This window comes from Hydractinia symbiolongicarpus, chromosome 15 (genome assembly GCF_029227915.1).
Source record: "Hydractinia symbiolongicarpus strain clone_291-10 chromosome 15, HSymV2.1, whole genome shotgun sequence".
NCBI classification, from domain to species: Eukaryota; Metazoa; Cnidaria; class Hydrozoa; order Anthoathecata; family Hydractiniidae; genus Hydractinia; species Hydractinia symbiolongicarpus.
In genome coordinates, this window is record NC_079889.1 from 9984463 (window position 1) to 10000000 (window position 15538).

General features: G+C 31.8%; 2 protein-coding genes across 11 annotated transcripts in view; both read right to left on the reverse strand.

The window, feature by feature from the left end:
- Positions 1-5617: 5617 nt before the first annotated feature.
- LOC130628912 (uncharacterized) lies at positions 5618-13881 on the reverse strand. Of its 10 annotated transcripts, none has more exons than XR_008981877.1 (8): positions 10391-13864; positions 9235-9429; positions 9119-9163; positions 8671-8709; positions 8338-8480; positions 7998-8182; positions 6936-7167; positions 5618-5968 (listed from the first exon to the last, which is right to left on the reverse strand). XR_008981877.1 is itself a non-coding variant. In XM_057441971.1 (8 exons), exons 2-8 carry the CDS (start codon positions 9253-9255, stop codon positions 5957-5959), a joined length of 255 nt encoding a protein of 84 aa, XP_057297954.1. In that variant the 5' UTR covers positions 9256-9429; positions 10391-13872; the 3' UTR covers positions 5618-5956. The 10 variants fall into 10 exon arrangements, 4 of the variants coding, with proteins under 4 accessions (XP_057297954.1, XP_057297953.1, XP_057297952.1 ...); XR_008981876.1 differs by lacking the exon at positions 6936-7167 and adding an exon at positions 7203-7269 and having other exon boundaries at positions 10391-13863; XR_008981875.1 differs by lacking the exon at positions 6936-7167 and adding an exon at positions 7197-7269 and having other exon boundaries at positions 10391-13863.
- A 313-nt stretch (positions 13882-14194) lies between these two features.
- The window catches only part of LOC130628860 (uncharacterized), an 8352-nt gene continuing 7008 nt past the window's right edge, over positions 14195-15538 (reverse strand). The window contains exons 4-5 of the mRNA XM_057441887.1: positions 15153-15431; positions 14195-14727 (exon numbers count right to left, since the gene is read on the reverse strand). Of these exons, the coding sequence (XP_057297870.1) occupies positions 14514-14727; positions 15153-15431 (493 nt within the window). The 3' untranslated portion in view covers positions 14195-14513. The remainder of the gene's footprint in view (positions 14728-15152; positions 15432-15538) is intronic.

The window sequence follows — 15538 nt, forward strand, 5'->3', positions numbered from 1 at the left end:
TTTGCACCTTCGCAGTAAAACATTTCATTGATTTAGCTTATAACAAATGAATATTGGGAAAAGAGGGGAATACTCTATTTTGTATTGAGTAACAAAAATAAACTGGGTGGTACAGACACAGACTCTGCTAATGATATCGGTAAAAATATCAATTCGATAAATTTTTCCACTGTAGTTTTAATTAACGTAACAGGATATCTTTGGGAAATGCACCTTTCTCTAATTTCATGCATTTTTAAACCTGTTTAAGGTACATTATGTATATTATGTCCATAAACGATAATTTTTAATAACTGTTTATAAAAGAGGACACATAATTAAACAAGCCGCTAAAACAAGTTAATTGTCTGCAGCGGAACAACAGTATTAAAGTGGTCATTATATACAAGACTTAATAATGCCTGAAACGAGATTTATATAAAGTTTGCAAATAACTGAAGTAGAAGGAAATTTATTTTCAACTTCAACTCTTCTTTTCTTCCAGGTTCCTTTATAATGAGGTTTGCTGTTTACGTCATTACTAGATTTGAGTGTCATACGACTCTCCGTTATTCTCTTGTCAAATACACGAACATGAGCAGAATTAATACTTTCATAAAAAGATTACGTAATCACATGAAAACGAGACAAGGGGAGCAAAAACTTTGTTCTCGCGTAAGAAAACAGCGATAGTGAATACCAGAAAGATTGTATAAGCTAGAAAATGGAAATCGACACTTATAAACAATACGAAACCTGTATTACGTTCTTAAAACAATATTCAATAGGAAAGGCTCCGAAAAGCTCCAATGTAGCGTTTATCACCAAGAAAATCATGTAAATTGTCCGTTGAACCTGAAAACAATGCTAGTAATATTTCTGAAATCGATTTTGACATTGTTGTTAGTAATACTAAGGACAATAATACAGGAGCAGAAGACCTTATTAAGAAGAAGGAAGAACTTGTTACCAAACGCCAACAGTATACCAACTACGTTATGCAGGCATGCCAAGTATAGAAATATTAACTGCGTTGTTTGGTTTCATTGATCCCGGAATTGATGGTGAAAGTATTATTTTACATAATAGTCGTAAAATCAAAGGGAATGATACAAGAGACAGGAAGCAATTTTTTTCAGGGCCTGTAGCGTTTCATTGTCATATCAGAAACACTACAGGTCCTGGTATGGAGGTTGCGTTGTCGTGTGAATCTTTTTTATTACTTACTACTTATTTTAACTAAACCAAAACATAGATATTGAAACTGTTATGTTGTTGGGAACCAACAATGCCCAAAACACTTTCACAGGATAGTGTACTGACCACGGCAACTCGCATTCATGTTTTTTTTTACAGCATTATATATCATGTTCACGACCAATATCGTAAATAAAAGGCAAAGTGTTGAAAGAACTATTAACTTTATATATTATTCTAGTTTGTATCACTGAGACAAGTTTTCTGTAATAGGAAGTAGTAGGATTGTATTAGTTGACTAGTTCAGCAGAAACTGACTTTTCGTAACAGGATTGATGGTTTCAAACCAGGCGAGATTGTTACATGTTTGACCAAAATCACTTAAGACAAGTATATACGAGATAAAATGATAAAAAAAATAGCAGGATTATATTAGTCCATTAGTGTCTACTACTGAAACTGACTTTCCGTAATAGGATTTCCGTAATAGGATTGATGGTTTCAAACCGGGCGGGATTGTTACATGTATGACCAAAATCGTTTACGACAAGTAAATACGAGATAAAATGATAAAAAAATAGTAGGATTGTATTAGTCGACCAGTCTGTGCTACTGAAACTGATTTTCCGTGACAGAATTGATGGTTTCAAACCGGGCGGGATTGTTACATGTATGACCAAAATCGCGTACGACAAGTAAATACGAGATAAAATGATGAATAAAAATAGCAGGGCTGTATTAGTCCATTAGTCTGTACTACTAAATCCGATTTTTCGTGACAGAATTGATGGTTTCAAACCGGGCGGGATTGTTACATGTATGACCAAAATCGTTTACGACAAGTAAATACGAGATAAAATGATAAAAAAAATAGTAGGATTGTATTAGTCCATTAGTCACTACTACTGAAACTGACTTTTCGACATAGGATTGACGGTTTTAAACGGGGCGGGATAACATTATATTAGCCGACTAGTTTGTATTACAAGAATAGTTTCTTGTAGCAGGGCTCACAGTTTTGTATCAGTTGTACTAGTTTATTGTAGCAGGATTGATAGATCGGATGCAGATGTTGCATAACCAAAATGCCTACACAAAGTACATATAAAACGTATTGATGACACAAAAGCAAAGAGTACATGGATTGTATGCCTCAAACTAATTTCATGTAACGGATTCAATAATTTTAAATTTGGTTGCTTGTTACAAGTGACAAAATCTAAGCCCTACATACGCGACAAGAGTATTTTATTTTGAGGTTGAGAGTATTATATTCTGCTGTGAGTTTTTATTTGCAAGTTAGGAAAGACTGATATATATTTGACTTGCGTTTTTTAACATTAAACCAAAGCGAATTTGCTATCAGAAGTCTTCTTATAGTAACAGGAGAAAGAGAGAAAGAGTTAATAGCAAATGCCACTACACCTTCCGTAGCAGACTTGGACAGTCTTCGTAAAATTACCTCGGGTTTATAAGCAGTCTCTTAGGCGGCGGCTTGTTACCTGAGGCGGCTGCCCGCATACCACAAGGGCATGGCTAGCGATTATTAAATTAGCGTAAGTTTTGTTATCATGCAATTGTTTTTATGCGATTTTTATATTTTAACTTGTGGTGCAACTTTTTCGATTCGGTTATTTGCGGACGTGTAAGTTTTTTCACAACAGCTCAAGCGACGGCCTAAGAGACCGCCAGTTTGCCTATGGTGTGCGCCAGACTTTTTAAATTTTCGATACTGTTAAGAATATCAACCGAAAAGAACAAGGCCAAACCAATTTACTAATATCATATACAAATACTTTTTTGCTAAAATTTTATTCGTCGAAGAAAAGGCTTCTTGACCAATGACTCTACCTATGATACTTTCAGCAACAGCAATGTCGATATTTTCAGCAACCATTACTTTAATAAATAGTTTAATAGTTCAGGTATGCATGTCGGAAAAGTAGTAGACAAGTTCAATAAAGTGTAGGTAGTAGTTTACGTGTCCCGGATCCATATCTCAATTTAACCGGGGCAATTTCGTGTAGACACATTATACACAAAATTTTCCACTATAAACAAACAAGAGATATTTCAGTCTACATTAAAGCTAATTTTTTCTTTAAAAACGTGTGGTAAAAAGTACAATAATAATGCTATGAAGCATGCTCTAAAAACTTTAAATTGAATTCTAACTTTTAAACGAGTTCGTAAAACACGTGCTTATACAAATTACGAAAGTAGAGGGTGTAATAACAAGAAGATTCAAGTTTGCTAAAACAGAATCATACATAGGATGTAGTAGAGAAGACCAATGCCTTTACAGCTCATAAACAAAATATAAACTTTAGAAAGCAGTGCATCAAGCGTTATATACACAAAATGAAATTAAGCAAGAAAACACATTTTGTCTAATCAAGGTTGTATTTAAAGAAAATGTCAGCTTAGCAAAACTTAGTTTCATTAATTAAAACTAGTTGTCAAAAATTAACTCAGTATTATAATCGTCGTCAAAGTTAGGAAAGTACAGTATCGTGCGTGATAGCAGTGCTGCCTCTGGGATAACATGCAACATCAATTATAAGAACAATTAGTAAAGAAACAAAAGCAGAACATTAACATGTTTAATAATTTTAACGAAGAGTTATTTGTTTTAATGACTGACATAAGTTCATGGAACAGATGTGTTCATAGTTGTTTTCTTTCGTAGTGCAAACGAGTACGAATTTGTACAAAAGTAATTTTTTTAGTATATCTTCCCCTTCCAACGCCTTAGTGACACCTTGTTTCGTTAAAGGACCATTAGCAATAATATCCGACCACTTTTGACGTAGCAGTTGAACATCTTTATCGCAAAATAAACTTCTTCTCTTGCCCTAGTATAACAGAAAGAAGAAAAAATAAATATTTTTAAATGATATTTCTTCAAAGAACATTCAGGGCAATACATTATACACATTGTACCTCTGATAATCTTTGGAGAGTGTACCAAAAAATAAAGCCTACTACTTACTCTAAATAAAGATTTTTGCTGTGGCACACTACTTGCTGTACTTACAGTTTCCTGAAAAATGTGAAAATGTCATTTAGTTAATCTCAGGTTAAAGCTAATTCTCAAGTTTATTTGCCTTCCATGTGAATAGCACAATATGCAATGTATGAGCGGTGCTAAATGCGTTTTTTATACACCTCCCATAAGTTGTATTTACAGCTTACCAAAATATATTTTCTCAGTTACAAAATTTTCAGGATTAATCAGGAATCGCGATTAAATTCAGAAAAGGTATGATTATTTAACGTCAAATTAAGGAAACGAAACCTTAAAAAAACTAGCATCTTATAAAAAGAATCAAAAACTGCAGATTTAAACAGAAGCAGATCCGCTACTTACAGTAATTAAAAGTCGCTTAACAGGAGTATATCGCATGAAGCTACGGACTTTATACCTGGATTCAATATTACAGAAGATACATCTAGGGAGAATTTTGTTTGGATCAAGAGATTATAAGGGAAGGATTATTTTTATGCTGGCCAATGTCAGTGTTAATATAGTTGTTACAAATTAAGAGCCATGTTAATAAATACTACCAATTTTAAGTTATATTTATCGATCACTTAATAATGAGATAAATTCCATTGGGAAAAGTGTTGATTGCAAGAAAAACCTCACCTTATAAAAACTAAAAATTTCACGTATAAAAGACTGGGCTTTTACTTGTGCGTGAAAAAGAATTCGTGTTGCGAACATTTGCCATTTGTCCATTGAACTACATACTATCATGTGTAACAAAAATCGCTAATCGTGCGTTTCTACCTAAAAACGCCTTGAGAATTCACGAGTGATGTTGGGATTAATTCACATCATCACTCGTAGATTTCCAATGCCAAATTCCAGGATGGAAAACATATTTGACTATTTTTGTTAAAGAATGAGAAAGGGTTCTGAGCTTGCGGGTAAACTTGAGGAAGCTAGCCGCCTAAAAGCAAACTGAAAAAATAGTTTCAAAGTTTAAATGTTTAGCTTCTTCTTTCATCAAACTATCAAAGTCGATATCCTTTCGTGCAATATCTACTAGGAATCATGGAAAGTTTTTCATACACTAATACAATCATTACAACAACAACACCACCAAACGTAGATTTCATAAATAAATTATTTACTAAGGAATCACCTTTACGTCTACATAACGTCTATAAAAGATAGGCGTAAATTCTGTAGGACAACTTTTCAAAATACTTGCTAACGGAGGCCCTGAGGGGAAGCTTATAGCTACACCATCAATTTGTTTTTAAACTTTGTTAAAATGCTAGCAGGCTAAATTGGTCACAAGTCCTAGGTAAATTGTTCTGGCTACGAGGTAGTGTTTTAGACACAAACGTGCGAGATCATAAAACATCATTGTTCCTCACTCAAATTTTCTGACATGCGTGACAAGCTTGTCTTTGTAAAGAGCCAAAAATATATAATAAAATATAATCTTTTTTCCAATAAGAAGAAATATGAATTACAATTAAAATGCTATGTTTTGTAAATAGAAAAACATTTATGGCATAACCTAACAATAAATTGAATGTTCTATAATACTTTTAATGAATTTCAAGCCATGAATTGATCAAGTCAATAACTTGTGTAAATTTATTTTCATCTTATTGCGAATGTTTGATGCATGTTTGTTGCAAATGTTCAAGAAATATCGTGGATGGAAGAACAGATAAATTTTGGCAGCTCTGAACCAGATGTTCCTATTCCATATATAGTGTTCTGACTCCCTACACTTTCGCTAGTGAATCATCTTTGCAATTAAGCCAGCACCTAAAATCGATGTAGATTATAATACGGATTATCAATTTTTAACCGATAAGTGTATGTGGTCATTATATATTGTCATATAATACTACTACTTTGAGTTTTTAACACCTTTAAACTGTACTAAATAATAATAATAAGTTCTAATTCGTATTGCAACTACTGTTTAAACTGTGTAGCTGGTTTACTAACTAGGTAACTTAAAGACTAAAAATACTTACAATTAGATTTATCACTGTAGACGCTTTTATTTAAAACCAGCTTACTCAAAAGTTAACGTCCTATTACTAACTAGCATCCTAGATTTTCTTTTTACTCTACTTGATATAAGTGAATTTGCACGCGAATCTGAATGCTAGTCCAACGATGAGATCATCTTGTCGTTAGCAGATTAACTGGAGTTTGGACCAATCTTCTTTCATACACAGCACCAGAAATTTTTATTAAAAACAGATAGGTACTTGACATGATGCTGATGCAAAAAGAGCGAATGTAACAAATCATAACTCTAATTGGGACATATCGCTTTTGCTTATGAACTACGAAACGACGGATATGACTTAGAAATCAAAGTAAAAAAACTGACGCCCAAAAACTATGAAGCAAAAATATTAGCGTGAGATGAAAAAATATTAGCGTTTTTTCACATATATTCGGAAATGCACGCAAAAAATGATAGCTAATTATTTATTTGGAGAATGTCCTGAAGATTTATTTTTCTTTATCAAAACCTAATAGTTAAAATAAAAAGACTATTATATATTATGACTGAGAAAGAATAAAACGTATCTGCTTCTAATACTTTTCCTCGTAAGAGTTGTTCTAAATCACTGACATTCACTTCTGTTAATGTGTCATACTATTATCACTTTGATGAACTAATACAACATACTAAATGTGTAGTTTCATGTTTCTACTTATAATATAACATACCTCTCTAAAATCACATTTCCTATTATTTCTAAGTACATACTTTTTAGCAGCTTTCTTCTTGCATGCTTCGACAAAGTCGCCACAACTAACTTCTTTAGCCATCAACTGGTCTACTTTATCATAATTTTTTTTTTAGTAACGAAGCTTTTATGACGATCACTGTCGAGGGGCTATCAAAACAATAACAATAGCTAAACGAGTCTTTCTGTCAAAAAACTATCAACTTTATTTTTTCATGGATATAATTCTTGTATCCAAGAAACAGATTTGATCTACAAGAAAAAAAGGTGTCATAGCATACATATACATGTTGTAGTGATGTGTAACGTATCTTGCAACATTCACAAAAGCCATCATCGGCAACATCTTGAGGTCTAGGAAGAACATATTTATTACGTGAACATTAATAGAAAGGATCTTAAGAGACGTTGTTGGAGTTATGATAAAACGAATACTTTTGCGCTTTCTTTTACAAATGTGTAGATTATTAGATGACGCTCAAAAACCTTGAAATCGTAAAAACATTTTAGGAAAATCCCCGGTTTCAGCTTGTCAAGATTCAATTTTTAAAGACCTTGATATTTAGATTTACAGTTACCAAAATATCCGTAATTTCAGAAGAACACAATCAAGTTTCTTTTTTTTCCGTAAAGTAGCTATACAGCATTCATGGATCTCTGGAGGCAAAATGTATTCAAAATTGTGGAATTAATTACTAACAAAGTTTTATCCCAAAATAACAAAAGAGGTCTTTTTTTCTTCAATAAAAATGTTATTTCAAATGTCGATAAAATATCGTAGTTATTTATAAAGAAAACAAAGAGGAATAAAAATTAGGAAAAAAAATAAGAAAATTTGAGCCTATATTCAGTCATTTTGCAAAGAAAATTGAGGCTCAGGTCAAAATACGGTTATCTTTCAAAAAACAATGTGTAATGCAGGAATTGTAGAAAATACATCTAGGCATTTTCTACGTTGTTGATTTGTCATACCATAAAAAAAGTTTTTTGCCGCCCACTAGCTGCAAAGCACCAAGTAATACTTTTCCAGAAACAGTTAAGAAGTTGTAGCTAGCATAAAATTAAAACACACAGACTCTTACTTTAAAATAGTGACCCTAGGAATAAAAAAGAGCACCATAGAGAATACTAATTTAGATGTGAACTGTTAAGATGCCTTGTATCACACGAGTCATGTCTTGTGATTTCCTTGTCGATTTCAAACAGACAACCCTTTTCAAAGTGAAGATTAGGGATCTTCGTCTTATATATTAATGGCTTGAACAAACTAAAAACATAATAAAGAAACAGGCATATTAACAATACGTTAACGGTAACAATTCAAATTTAATCATGAGATTCAGGTTGTAATAAAGCCAAATCATTATTATTTTTATTTACTGAACACGTTAAAACTACACAAGAAAGAAGAGCGCTACTTACTTTTCACGATCTCTGATAATCATGTAAGGCTGTTTTAATACTATAAAAATAATTGTGTCACAATACACGTTTATTGATGAAAGGTTATACTTCTCATTGTAAGTGTGCTCACCTTCTACCTCAATTACAGTTTTTTGCCCTTCCTACAATGAAATCATTGATAAATTGAAATAACAAGCAAAACTTTTAGTTATTAATTAAGCAATCGTACAAAAATTCAATAAACAAGAATGCTAGTTTTATATATTAACATCTCAGGAAATATGCAACATAAAAACAGCGCTTGCTACTAGTTTATTATTAGGAAATGAAATTCAGAGATGTAATACATACCTTCAGTTTCAGAATACTTGCATGGGAGATCTTTTTTAGCTAAGAATAAAAGATAAACATCATATATATATATGATGTTTATTTTTATATAACTTGTAGTGGAAGAAAGAACAGAAGCAGAACCTTGAACACACTAATTTTTTTGAGCCTTGATAATATGCGAGTTTAACATGCAGTAGGCAAGAAAAAAATTGACTTTGTTTGTGCAAATATAGAAAACGTGAATTCACAATGAAGCTTCTCTTAAATCACAGCTCAAGAATACAAACACTACATTTCTTATTTGTGATCACAAAAATCCAAACAACTGCCTTGTGTGCAAGAATATTTGACATCAATTAATAACTTGAATTGAAATTATAGAATCCTGGTGAGAATATTTGCTTCTCTGGATCTTTAAATTTTTTACTTTTTACTTTTGTACACTACAAGAAATAATGATTTCTACCTGATTCTCTATATCTTTTAAATGTAATGGCACACACAAGTTCTTCTATAAGAAAAAAATGCAGTAAATATTTGGAAGCAAAATAACAGTAAAGTTCCTTAGAGTTAATAAATTACCTGCTTTCTCAAAGACAACATGCATTTGTCACCATAATCGTATCTAAGCTCTTCATTAGTCTTTATGAGTTTTAAAGACTTTAAGCCTAGATACGGCACTTTGTCACGAACCAGTAACACTATTTTACAATTGGCACACCGGGATGGGCATGGTTCACGAATCTCGCCAAGCAGTTGGAATGTGTTGCATCAATGCTTAAATATAGTAGAAAAACTATTCAGATACTATTTACGGATTAGAAACAAAGTTTAAAATATCTTGAATTAGAGTTTTTGGGCAACATTTGTGTACCATTACCAAAAGCTGCAATATAATAATTTGTATACCTATATTTGTTATATAAATAACTACATAAAACGTTTCTATCTCTTATAATAATACGAAGTGTATGTGACGGTCATAGTGGATATCGTCATTTTCCTTTGATGTCGCCAAAATTTTCTCTGACGTCGCCGAAAAAAGTATGTCTCGTATGTTAAATTTTATGACATTACGGCGCGACGTCAATAACACTACTACTAACGTCAATATCCTATATTAAATTAATGAAGCCATTACAGTGCACTTAAATATTTGAGGCCAAATAACTTGGAAACGAGGTGGTGTCAATGATTTTTCCCCGCGTGGGTAAATAGGGACCAGATAGGACCAATTTGGGTAATTTTCCCAAACCTGGGTCCCTGAATCCGTTTCGGAATGGACGGGTTGATAACGTCATCAAAAATCAATTAAACCCCCATATTTCCGTAACCGTTTGTCAAAAGTACATGATCCTATACATTTTCTTGATCAGCGTTTAAAGACCTATACGTTGAAGCCAACAGGTATACAAATTTCTAAAAATTAATTTTGTTCGTTTTCGCGGGTCTTTGCTGACGTCAGCATATTTTTTAAACCCTTATATATCATTAACCGTTCATCAAAATCACATGATCACATACATTCTCTTCATGAGCGTGTCGTAGAGACAACGGATAAAATGAATTTCGTCAATTTGTTTTTTCATATGCACTGCTGACATCAGCAAAAGGTCTAAAATAACCAATTTTTACATTGTCCCTCCTGCCTAAGTGGATTTCTCCACAGGCCTTATCGACTAGTTTATTATATTGAAAATCACTTTCCCATTTCCCCATAAAAAATGAATTCACTCACTGGATATTTTCTAGCAGCGTTCATGTCAACTTAGCAGTTTAGTTCAATATTGGTTCTTTATCTTTATAACTAAGAAAAAGTAATTCCTATGAATAAGGATAGACAATAAGGCACCAAACATCAAACATGGCTGACCTTTATATATAAAATAGCAGTTGTCACAAAACATATACATAATAAAAAAATAAAAATGATGTTAAAAAACATTAAATAAATTAGGCAATACAAGAGTTCACAGTTTTAACTAACTATTGTTTAAATAAATCTTTCTTTTGTTACAATGCTCTTTTTTGAGAATTGAAAAATGGAAGTAAACTGTTATGAATTAAGAAAAGTTACAAATCATTCACATATGTTTTAAGTAGGGTTACTGGCAATAACTTACTAAATTTTCATGCCTTAAAACCATTTTTTTAGAAAATACAAAATATTCATAATGCCCATGGTCTTATTAAATTCACTCTGTTTACTTCCTTTTTTAATACAGAAAATAAGTGAACAACTTAAACTGTGAAAAGGTCAATAAAAGAGAATATAGCACATTGAAATTTTATGCGGGATAGAACTTTACACTAGAGGTTTTGGATATGTAATAGTTATAAACCAGAAATACGTGTTGACTTTTGCAATTTGATTTATATATATATGTAACATTATATTTTTTAATAAACTTATGAAGAGATTATGCATAATACGTTATTTCAAACAACACAATTTTAGCTATTTGGTCAACTTTTAATGGGAGATCGAGTGCTTAAAGTACAGGTAAACCTAGAGTACAAGTCGAAACCCTTGTGTATTTTGTGTTGGACAACAATTTTTTTTGCTGTTTCAGTGAAAAACGATCTACAAAATTATGTTATTTTGTAGTTCTTCTAATTTCATTTTTTGAAAAATCTGTATTTATATACCTTACGCAATTAAGAATCTCAAAAATGTGCAAATACACACAGAATTTCATAATTGCATGACGTATGAATAAAGGAAAATTAAAACTTGGGATCAGTGAAAGATATATATATATGTCCAAAATATGAAAAAGATAATCGTTTTTTAAGTTGAGTAGAAAATGTACATTACATATACTTTAAAGAAACATATACATGGTCGTTCAGCATATATATTTTTATGGTAATATTTCGACCTCCATATTGGAGGTCTTCATCAGACTATAAAAATTTTTTTAACGGTTGTCATTACATTGACATCAAATCGACGTCGTACCTTACAATCAAATTTATTAAAATCTTGTTTAAGCATTTTCGCATTGTCCCAATCATAACCAGCATTACAAGAACTAGAGTGAAATGAATCTCCTGATGCGCTCCACTTTTCTTTAATGTTGGTGTCTTTGTGTTGTTCGAAGCGGGTAGCGATTCCCAACTTCGTCTCCCCAAAATATTTTTTGCCGCATTTGCATGGGATAATGTATACGCCGGATTGACTTAGTGGTGGTAGTTGGCATTTGTTTTTCGATGTCAATATTGTCTGAATTTTAGCAGAGCTTTTAAAGACAGTTTTATATCATTTAAAGAGTACATTACATATATAATATATAATTGCATCTACCACCGTATCCAGTAGCGCATATATACTCTCTATGGCAAATCAGCTGTTCATTTGTTCTTAAAGAAATATTAAAGAATATGCAAATAATAAAAAAAATTATAGATATTATCTTGTGTTCTTATGGTATCATTATATTATTGCCCTCCAAAAACCAAAGAATGGGTGCATAAAAATCCCTGTTTTATGAGCCATAAACAAATCAAACCATTGCATTTTTCATATAACTCTTCCGTGTATCAGCCAAGTAATAAAAAATAAATATAAAGATGTTTTTTGCATTCAAAAGCTTCTGTGTTTTAACATGATTTTTCACACACTGATGTCAACAAAAGTTATGACATTTTTACAGATAAAGAACGTCATTGATGTATATATAAAAAATATTGTATAATGCCTTTAAACAAACAACTTCACTGTGCAAGGTACAAATGGTATTCAAAGACCAGCTATGATGTATATAAATTGTAATATAGAAATTCACAGCTTAATATATATAAATAAAGTTACAAATGTCCAGAAACAAATGTGTTCAATACCAGAAATGTTGATGCAGACAAACTTATGAAGTTGTCACAAGCAATAAAAGAACTATACAAATTAACACTTTTATATAAAAAGAATGAAAAGATAATAAATATTTAATATCCATGATTTGAAAAGCATTTATGCCTACCATAATTGTTTGGCTAGGAATGAAATGTCTTGTGTTGTACATTTATGAAGCTATGCTATCTTATTTTTATAAAAACATGAAATATTGCACATTGTTCCAGTATGCTAGCTCTAGACACTTCACAGAGAAGTGAACACAACACAATATTGTCACAAATTAGTTTGGTGTTTTTGGAATAAATATTTGTATATTATATTTTTTCACAACGACAAAGTAAATGTGGTACAGGAAAGACATTGTATTTCGGGTAAATGAATTAAAAGAAAAAAAATTATATTGTATCCAATATGTCCATATTTTAGTCAAAAAAACTAGCTCTTATAGAATGCTCTATATAGCAGATACTTTTTCCAAGGTTACTTTTAACACACTCGATACATTTTTGGGAGGTCACATAACTCACATACTTTGTGCAGGAGACGCCGGTTCAATTTTGTAATGCGGCTATTATATATGCTGGTTATTGAAAGTTACCATAGCTCCCCCCCATCCAGATGAACCTCCAAGGGAATGTGGATCATGGCTAATTACCCTAGTTACATGTAACAAACTTTCAGACAAGTCATAAAAGCAGTAACATTTTTTAAACTTTTTTAACCCTAAGACTGATAAAGGCTTGGCGCCGCAATATATATGACCAGCCGGCCAAGGGAAATTGAACACTGCTCTCTGGTCTTCTGATGATTTTAAACACTACAATTAGCTACAAGAACCTAGCTAGATAGCTTCTACAACTAACGAGCTAGCTATAGCTTTTGTAACTGGGTAAGTTAGCTAGCTATTTCACCTATTCCACAACGTTTTTTAATAATAGTAAAACAAACATAAAATACTTTCATTGAGATAGCTAGCTAGAGCTAGCTATCTACACGAGTGTTGCTGCCAGCTAAATGAAAACTGGCGATATAAACCAAAGCAAAACACAGTTAGCTAGCCAGCATAAACTTTGAACAACTTATTGTAGAGAGAGTTTTGTTTACAATACAGCACAGGCCCCAAACTTAACCAAAAAGATTTGCTAAACTACTGTTGGAGTGTCGCTGCGCCAATCACGCTGCCATCTTGAAATTATGCACGGTAACAAAACAGCCGGAATGGTAGCAAAACCGCCCGATCTCCCGTAACAAAACAACCCGATGTGACAAAACAGCCCTATTTATGTAGCAATCCCGCCCGGATGTAACAAATCAGCCCTGCCGACATGTAACAAAACAGTCCATGAATATAGTTATATATTATTATTATTATATATATTATTATTATTATTATTATTATTATTATTATTATTATTATTATTATTATTATTATTATTATTATTATTATTATTATTATTATTATTATTATTATTATTATTATTATTATTATTATTATTATTATTATTATTATTATTATTATTATTATTATTATTATTATTATTATTATTATTATTATTATTATTATTATTATTATTATTATTATTATTATTATTATTATTATTATTATTATTATTATTATTATTATTATTATTATTATTATTATTATTATTATTATTATTATTATTATTATTATTATTATTATTATTATTATTATTCCAAATAACTATATAGGATATAGCCACTTCAGTTGGAAATACTGTGGCTCTTGTGTTCTGAAAGTATACATTAGGTATACACCGGCATTGCCTACCACATTTCACTCACATGGCATGGGTTGACCCGTAGCTGTGATGAAGACACTTTCTAAATATCCCAGTGCTGTGGACCAAATCACGGACCTGTGATTACGAAGCGAACCCAATAATTACAAGGCCATGCACCACTCATTCTTTTTCTTTTTTTTCTTCTTTTCTTCTTCTTTTTCTTCTTTTTTTTCTTCTTTTTTTTCTTCTTCTTTTTGTTCATTTTAATAATGATCATATTCATAACCGCCATAATATTCGTAATCCATAACAGTTTTGTGAATATTATCTTCGTAATCAATATCCTTTTGGTAATCAGATAGGAAATCATATGAGTAATCATCAAGGCCAGAAGCAATAGAGTCAAATTCGTAATCGTCCGCGGGGTCATAGTAACGATCAATTTCTTCAGTATCGATAATTTTCTCCTCCTGCTTCCTAAATTAAAAGTTTGCATTGTGTCAGTAATCCTTGCGAAAAGGTATATGAAGACACATTCGTTAAGGGGTGAAGAGGGAGAGGACGGGTGTGTTGCGGGCATAAAAATTGTTTATTTACTACTTTTATACCAATTTATATATTCTGCAGTAGTCATTTTGTAGTAGTCAGTAGTTAAATAACATATTTTAACTTTCCTCCTGGTTAACGAAAAAGAGAAGCTGTATCTTGTAGAAGGAAGTTAAAACGGAGCTCTAACGTTATGTTTAATCCTCACAATCTGCGGATGTGAAATAGCTACATTAAGATCGTTTATCAGGCCGAAATTGATCACGTACTTTAATTTATTGTTCAGTATAACTTCAACGTGCGAAAACAACTAGTCATGACTTTTACGAAATTTAAATTATAAAATTAAATCCTACTTGTGATGATAGAACACTACGCTTTTATCAGATTGACCAACTTGATTATTAGCAATGACGCACAACAGGTATATTTCGTCCAAAACCATATCGTCAACAATATATTCGTTGTAGGCGTGATTGGAGGCGATATTACTTGCTACAGTACGCCAATTAAAGCTCTGGAGGTGTGTTATCTTGATTGTATATCTAAAGCCTTCATTTTTCCAGCTTATTGTACACGATCTGTCTGAATCATAAATGCAAACGATGTTGCTAACCTTGTTAGGAGGATGTAGACTAAAGGAAAATGGAAATAATATCAAGGAGGCGAACATAATTTCACAAGCAACAAATGTGTCTTGCGTATGATAATGCGAATTTGTAGTGAAGGATGTAAATTCTTA

Excerpts from the sequence above, each read along its gene's own strand:
- LOC130628912 (XM_057441968.1), bottom strand. The coding sequence starts at position 9,255 with ATGTTGTCTTTGAGAAAGCAG. Across the intron at positions 8,481-8,670 it reads CAAGTATTCTGAAACTGAAG|GAAGGGCAAAAAACTGTAAT; the intron begins GTATGTATTACA and ends ATTTCATTGTAG. Across the intron at positions 7,270-8,337 it reads ATTATCAGAGATCGTGAAAA|ACCTCAAGATGTTGCCGATG; the intron begins GTAAGTAGCGCT and ends TGTTCTTCCTAG.